The sequence below is a fragment of the Ptychodera flava genome, chromosome 8, assembly GCF_041260155.1.
Source record: "Ptychodera flava strain L36383 chromosome 8, AS_Pfla_20210202, whole genome shotgun sequence".
NCBI lineage: Eukaryota > Metazoa > Hemichordata > Enteropneusta > Ptychoderidae > Ptychodera > Ptychodera flava.
In genome coordinates, this window is record NC_091935.1 from 14730016 (window position 1) to 14738364 (window position 8349).

Below are 8349 nucleotides of genomic sequence, written 5' to 3' on the forward strand. Positions count from 1 at the left end.
TTTACGACCTCAAAATAGGGTATTCGACAAGTTTAAATTGTCAGTTAGAATTCTATTTACAAAAGCCTGGTTGTAATTGCTTTCTAAGTGAAAAATGAACTGTTAATTATCAAAAAAACATTGATTTTATAATCAGCATGATAATGAAATTCATGTGAGATTCTTTACTTGTTATGTATATGGACACATATAACGTCTAATATGGTTTGTTTTCTGGTTTAATTGCTATACCTGAATGAAAATCTTCATATGCCTTACAGTAACATCCACACAAAATATAAAACAGAATCATTTGTTGCAAATTTCTTCCCGATTACTCATTGATCTGGCTTTTTTAGACTGCACTTAGTCTCAAACTCACAATTTCCACAACGCCATATTTTTACCTCTGAAAAAGCTGCTTCAATAAGCAAGCAAATGGTCACTACTTCATACATGATGCCATAACTCAACAAAGTTTTTAGGCAACCAAAAATAGCGATTTACATGTTTTGAATATATAATTAGACTCAATAAATTTGACCAGGGGTCAGTGGGAAAAAAACGCGATTTTTCTCGATTTTAGTCAAAATTTTTTGAAGAATGATATAGCTTATTTGAAAGTATACATGTCGAGGCAGACAATGAAGGAAAAAAATAAAATTTGATTTTTTGAGCATTTTGACCGACATTAGCCCAGACAATGGCCTTAAGTTCTTTGTTGAAATATCTCTCGCCTTTGTTTATTGTGATTGGATATTTGTAAAATACAATTTATTAAAAACAGATTGTAAATCTCCCGTGTTTAACCTTGTACTTGCACGGAATCTTTATTTACACTTCGCTGGACGTAATGAATTTCCAAGACAATTTCAAAACTGACTTTCTCATGAACTTCATCACCCAAGAAAAGACATATAAGAATACATCGAATAATTCATATCTCAAAGGTAAGAATGGGGGGTGGGGGGAAACTGAATTATGGTTTCATCTTCAAATTTTCTGACCGACGGCGCCGGGGGGTAATTGAACACGTTTTACTCCGGAATTCTGGTTCCAGTTGGGTTCTATCCTCCTTTCAATAGTGTTGACTTACGCCCTCAACGACACCATGTTAAACGTTGTTTTTATACGATGAGTTGGTAAATGTTCGCCAAAACCAGGTTCAATTCATTACTTCGGATATTTCTAGCTCAAGATCTACATCACGTAAATAATACTGATATTTAATATATGTGACCAGAACTTACGACAACGAATTGATTATAGACATGTGACTCTAGACACAGTCAAAAAGTTTTGCTTCTACTGTCTATGGACGTAGACACTTGTCCTTTTTCTATTGTCTATGCTCCAGAAACTGAAGCTTACCTTTGGTAGATCAAAAGTTCCTTATCATTCAGGGCGGAAATAAAATTCTAATAAAGATAAGTGTCATATTATTCTCCGTCCTATGAGTGAGTTCTTGTTACTTGAGTTAAATGTTCTTTAGTACATGCAGTATCTGACGTGTTCGTGTAAAAATTATCTGGTACTGTTTAATATTAGGTACTCTGTCCATGAGCTCATCACATCTCAGACTGTTGATAAAGATATCAGTCATCCACACTATCATGGTGTGTACACGTTTACTTTGTATTAATCCTGAAGTGTTCCGAGACAACTGATGGAATATAGGCGAATGGAAGACATCTCCAACTGTGGAGCAAATAATCTGTTAGCCTTGAGAAAATCGACAACCAAGCTATTAGGACAACGGACATAGTTAACTCCTGAGGCTTCCGGTATTTTTAGCCAGGAATTATGCAATTCTTTGGTATGTTTCTGCTCGGCAATAACTCAAGACAGTCGTCTTTCTGAACTCTAAACGAACCAGCATTGCTATATCCACAGTGAAATGTAATTTTTTGTCGACAGTTCATTCATCATACAAAATTGTGTGTCTAAAACCATCTTTCCAACCATTCTTCGCACTTTACATACACGTCCAGTTTTGAGAAGAGTGATGGTTCGTTGTATATGTCCTCAAGCGATGTACATTCGTCAAGATGGCTATCTTTGCTGTCGACGTGTCTGTTTGGCACCATAGTATCTGGAGAGAGAGAGAGAGAGAGAGAGAGAGAGAGAGAGAGAGAGAGAGGGAGAGAGAGAGAGAATGAGTTCAGTTTCGTCTGTCACAATTTTCATTTGAAATCTCCGTGAATAAAAATTGTCACGCATTCAGTAACGATCAACAGAAGCATTCAAATGTTGCAGACGACAATATTTGCTCAAAATAATTTACACCAGGAATCTGAGTAATTGCATAAACCGAACGCATCTTGGATGCTCGCCAATATTTTGCTTCTGTAAAAGATCGATGTCAAAGAAGATATCGGCCCTGACTTTTCCCAACTTTTTGAACTGACATCACAAAACACAATGTTAATTTTGAACAATGCCAGTTAGCCTAAGTGCGACATTTATTCCAGCATAGCAACACGTTGCTAAGCGTTTGTATGACTACATTCTACCTAGCAACTGTGGACGTACGTGAGGTCAAGTTGGGAAACAATAATACAAAATCTGTTGAATTCAGGCTCGTCTTTTTAAAATCACACTGCATCTTTCTGCAGAGTCTCTGGGCACACGAGGATTTTTGTGAATTTCCAGTCGCGAAGTCACAGCGTCCGCGAATACGAGCACAGCGCGAGGCTTGAGGAATGTTTGTACCATTAGCAAGTGAGCTTCATGACACTTTAGACAAAGTATGCCTACAAATTTTCGTACTTACAGCTGCTCTCAAAAAAGAGAGGGGAAGTTTACAATTCTATTCACAAACGGACTTTCATTTGATATGTATATTAAATGTATGTTCGGGAATACTTTCGGTTCCGCATGGGGCATACAGCGTAATGTCACAAGACTTGGGTTACACGTTGAGGCCATCACTGCAGAGTCTCTGTTAGATCGAAGGGGAAACTGTAGACTTTTCGCGCCTTCTTCTTCACATGTCCTGTTTAATCAGGTGGCAGAGATCATGCCCTTGTGTGTAAGTTTACCAGGAGACGACGAAGAGGCGGTCACAAAGTAATTAAGGTTTATGTCAATCACAAGATAAGGACCGAAGTCGAAAAAATAGATATTGATGGCGCGTAAATGTAATTTATACTACTTCTCTAGCTGTCGGGTAAACCATGGAGGTAGTAGAGACCTCCATGGGTAAACATACTAAAACATATTCGCACATATATAGTTGATGCCAGCGGAGATAGATAGTATGGTAAATCATGGCAATTTTGCTGACCCAGTCCCTTTACCAACTCCTGTAATAAAACAAAATGGTTCTTTTGGATTCACAGTAGCCTGGTAACATGTCGTAACCACGGGCTTCTCTACGGGCTTCTTTACGGTAACAGCTACACGCTTTGATTTTTTAAGTAGGGTCATGACGCAAAAATAAAGCTCTGTCTCCGAAGAATGCTTATTTCCTTCAGGGACAGATATTTGGACTCTCAAACTTTTCCATTTCTTTTCTGATCTACCACATTTAAAGCTCTTGGTGTAAGAAAAAATTTCAACGTCTTCATTTTTCGGAAATCGAAAATTGTATTTTTCTCCATAGAGTTAACACAGGGATGGCGGCCATTTTGAATCTCAAAGATAGGTAAATCTTGGGTAATGTGTTTCTCCAGTACCAAAATTTGCACGGTGACTCCCGATTTTATTCTTGATTTTGAAAGAGAACATTGAAAGATTCCTTGATGAAAGTTTGAGCAAAAGTTTAAATCTTTCACTGTCGAGGCGCATATTACCTTAAGAGAATCTTTCCACCCAAGTTGAAGTTTCAAATAAATTTGTCATATTATTGAAAATTAGTTTGAACGTCATCAATATCTGGAAATTCCGTTAGAACAGATGAGAACTTGTAAAGTTAAAATATGAAAAGGAATTTTGCTTTAAAGAGCCACTAGGTACTGTATACAGACGGTTGCTATTTGCCAGCAGTTAGTTAACACTTGAACGGCTAGCTATCATCGACATTAATGCTGAGCGCCTTTCTTGAACTACAAAATGTACGACAGGTCGTGAGAAACGTCCTGGGTATTGACAGATTAGCGTCAAAGATGGCATTGATCTAAAACACCAGTGTTGTTATTCGAGGCTACGGTGACATTATTCGCTGAGTTGTCCACACAAGTTTTTACACATTGTCAGTAGGCGTCACGTGACAAAAGGGGTGCCCACGGGGCAATCGACGCTCTTATCACCAGTTTGGGTCTGTAAGTTAGTTTTTTCATAGTCGAGTTTGCAGAAAGGCTAAACATGCTCTAATGCTAAAAAATGACATACATCGTTAAAGTTTACCACAGACACAAACCTCACAAAAGACGCAAAGATGAGGTGACTTTTGGCTTAATCAGCTCAGATAGTGGTGCTAATTCTTCTGTCAGTAAATATTATTTCATCATCACATTCCACATAGTAGTTTATTCCTTGTTTAGGAAAAGTCAGAAACTGAACGTGAAAATACACTGCAACCTTTTACGGAGGCATATGAACAGTTACAGACTACTAGTACCCCAAATCAGCTGTCAAATACTCAAAAAGCGCGCCAAGTGTCAAAGCCAGCACATCGTGCGAGAAGGTATGTTACTTTGCTTTATTGACAATACCATTTATGCAAATTTTGACACCAAACCAGCTCCCGGACATGTTATCACATCGATGACGTACTATATGTATCCCGTTACACATACACTGCTGATTCCACCATGGAAATACACGAGCCTGATATGTTATTACAGTGTATACGCCAGAACAGCCTTCGTTCGATGGGACAGTGTGAAATCTCAATGTCGATGCCCTGGTATGTTCCCGTGCGAAGGTTGTGAGCCGTATTAAAATTATTTCTCACGCTATTCAAACAGCGTCGCTCGATGGCGACTTATTCTTTTAAACAACATTTTTACCATCCTGTTACTTGTTATTAAGTGAATGAGATATCACGCAGTCGGTTTTCCTATAATTTTCCTCAGGCAATCTTTATGTTGTCAGTTTGTGTGAGTAAAATACAGTGGAGGGTGTCATTCGGGCTACAGGCAACGGGGATGGCTTCGAGATCGTAAATTATTGTGAGGTTTGACTTGTGTAAAACAGACAGTAGAAATCAGTACATGTATTTTCATCGGGCAAAATACCAACAACGCCGATACTTGCTTTGGAGCACTGTTTCCACAGAAGAACAAAAAGCCCTTGTGTTGTGTACTGGCCCCACAGTTCACCCGACCTAAATAACTCTATGTCCCTTTTTAAAGCTGACCCACGGCGACCCCGTTCTGAAGAACCTGGAGACAACTCCGTCAGCGTATGAACCTAGCTGGTGTCGTAATAAAATACCAGATATCAAATTTGGTTTCTTGGTAGGTTTTGTAACCAGGAATGTTTGAACACGGCTTTCGTATAGACCTGTCGATACATTTTTTTGTTTGCTTTGGTATTGAAAGTTAAAGCTACACGAAATTAAAAAGTAGTATTTGAATCGTTGAACTAAATCTGCCGATTAGTAATGTGGCTTTTGATGAGATCTACGTCGCAAAAAGCACGTCAAGTCGAGTCGGTTTTACCAGATCCAACGATGAGCTGATAGCGAGTAAAATACTACCGTGTATCGGGAGGTTTATCGTACTTTGTGTGGGTCATCTTGCCGAAGACTGTACTTTAACAACTTTGGAAACTGCTTGTTATCTACTCATATATTTCTCAGTTTCTTCTTAGTTTGTCATTTTCGTTATTTTTTAGTTTTTTGGCGTCTCAACAATACTCTATTACACTGTTTCTGTAGAAACGCTCGTGTTCGTGCAGGTTGGCAGAAGAGCCGGCTCAAGTCATATTTTGCGATTGGTATGCAATCGGTTTGTAGATTAAATGAATGATGATTTAATTAATGCTGACAAACAGTAATAGTTCCTGTACGTCCATTTATATTTTTCAGACACAAAGTTATTCATCGCCTTTTCCTGATTCCAATTTAGGACACAATATTAAGTTTATGCAACATAAAAAATGGGAAAATCATTTACGCGTTTTGTTTTTGAAGTTTACGTTTTGCCGACTTTTACAAAAGTCATGATATTTTCAAATGCGCTCCTCAAAACGCTGCAGTATGACAGTTCATTTGAAGCTTTGTTGGTTGTCCTTCGATCATATTCTAATAGATTTGAATCCAAAGATTTTCTGGCTATTAACTGAATTAGGTAAATAATACTGCTCTTCCACGACAATATTTTCAAAACACTCTGTTCTGATTACTGATGTAGAATGGTTCAAGTACAGAAAAATACGAACACTATTTTGAGATGTGACACATGTGGAGTACTCAGATTGACCAATTCAAAAAGTGAAAATGCCAATAATTCTTGTTCTTCATGGCTACCCCAATTTTTTCACACCATCGCACTCTTTCATTTTCATTAATGTCTGGTTCTTATCTCGTAGCATGACAACCCCCTGCACAAAATGGCTGTCAGGACATAAAACAGGTTTCCAGGCAACGACAAGAGGGTGCGTCACGGGGTGCGTCACAGCAGAATGCCAGGGTCGAGTAAGGTTAGCGATAACTCGTAAAGCAAATATCAAGTATGAGAGCTACGAGAAAAAACAATATCAGCGCAGCGATAAAGGAAGACAAGAATTGCACAGCGAAGTCACATTGGTCATTATTTGGTCTTTGACGTGGCATAGACGCTCAGATTTATTGTCTTTCTGCAATTGTGACTTTTCAACCTTCAAATGATCAATTTTCTCAGTCAGCGGCCCATTCGTTAAACTCTACTCGATCACAATACGTTTCTTTTCATTATTTCCGTGATGCATGAGTACACTTACCATCGGAGTACGTTAATGGTGTCTGGTCATCCTCTCCGGTCTCCGGTAGAAATAGTTCCACATCCGGATCAGAAAAGTCAAAACTCTCCGTACAGTCTGCCTCTCTCACGCTGGAACCGAGCTCGCTGGCGACCGGCGGTTTGTCAGGACCGTGGAGAATGACATCAATTCGCTTCAAAACCGCAACAGTGTTCTCCCTTTTCAGTTTGACAGAATCTCGCTCTATTTCTGCATCGACAAGAACTTGATCGTCCCCTTCCTCGTCGGCGGGGCTTCCTCTTTGCATTTCCTCTTGAACACAGCGGGGATCTGTCGTTCCGTGTCGTAAGGTTCGATCACCGTCACCTGGCCGTTGTTACTTGTGAACTGCATGTTGATTTTCCGTCGCCTCTGATTGTAAACAGTTCGTGGCGAGAGATCGGACGATTCTGAGATTGACGATCTTGAAGTTTCCATGTCATCACTATTGGGTTGATTGTAGTAAAACGGGATCTTCTTTTGATAGGTTCGCATACGCTTTCTCTCAAAACCAAGAAAAATATCACCGTCATTTTGTAATGACTTTTTCAGAGTAGACGCGTCTTGACGCTGCAGGCTAAATGAGCTCGTCTGTGTTATCGTGGCCATTGGACCAGAACTCATGTTGTTACTGGACACTTCTTCGGTATTGGTTCCTGTAGATTCACTGATCAAACTCTTGGTAGACACATTCATGGGTTCATCAAGCCGCTCCTGCGCGTATTCTTCATGCAGCTGCTCGTGCGATACACTCACATGGTCACGGAGTTTTTGATCCTTAGAGGCAACCGTCAAGGGCGTTCCGTCGCTTGCGAAACGCACCCTATTTTTGAAAGGTATACTTGCCAATATTTGGCGGCTGGTGCTGATATTTTCACTGCTTTCGACGTCCCGTGAAGTATGGTTTGCTGTGGTACGCGTTGAGATCGGTTGGAGCACGGGCCTTTTCCGGCCAACTTCTGGCATTCTCGGCTCTTGAGATTTCCAGAACTTCTGAGCCAGGGCTTCCAAGTTCTTGTAGTTGGCCGCTCCCCGACGAGCTGCTGCCTGGCGCTCACTGCGAAAGCGGTCGTCCACCAGAAGGCCGTCAGTGAAATCCCTCGGAACACTAACCATGGTTTCCACAAATCAGCCCTTTAAATCACAGGCCTCAAATGAGAGTTTCTTACAAAACCACCTCCCGTACCGCTCCGAGCTCTTTCGGCCGGGCTATGATAATGGTGACGACCGTGCGATAGCCAAAACAAACCTTAAAATTACATAGTTTTCATACTTGCTGGTCTAGATCTAAAAGTTACACCCTCCGAGCCGACGTAGCTATGCTCTTTGCCCTGATGTCTTTACATATAAGCAGCCTTGGCGAGATGATCTATTGAACGCCCTCTACATACAAGTAAACACAACTGCTGTAAACAAAGCGCATACTTGTATGGCCAGCTCGACGGGACCATGGTAGGAAGCGTATTCAATAGGCATTTGCGAACT

General features: G+C 40.2%; 1 protein-coding gene across 1 annotated transcript; it reads right to left on the minus strand.

Moving 5' to 3' along the window:
* Positions 1-8263, minus strand: LOC139138577 (uncharacterized). Its single transcript, XM_070707007.1, has 2 exons — positions 6847-8263; positions 1-2071 (listed from the first exon to the last, which is right to left on the minus strand). The coding sequence occupies exon 1, from the start codon at positions 7978-7980 to the stop codon at positions 7069-7071; it is 912 nt and encodes a 303-aa protein (XP_070563108.1). The 5' UTR covers positions 7981-8263; the 3' UTR covers positions 1-2071; positions 6847-7068.
* Between the last annotated feature and the right edge of the window lie 86 nt (positions 8264-8349).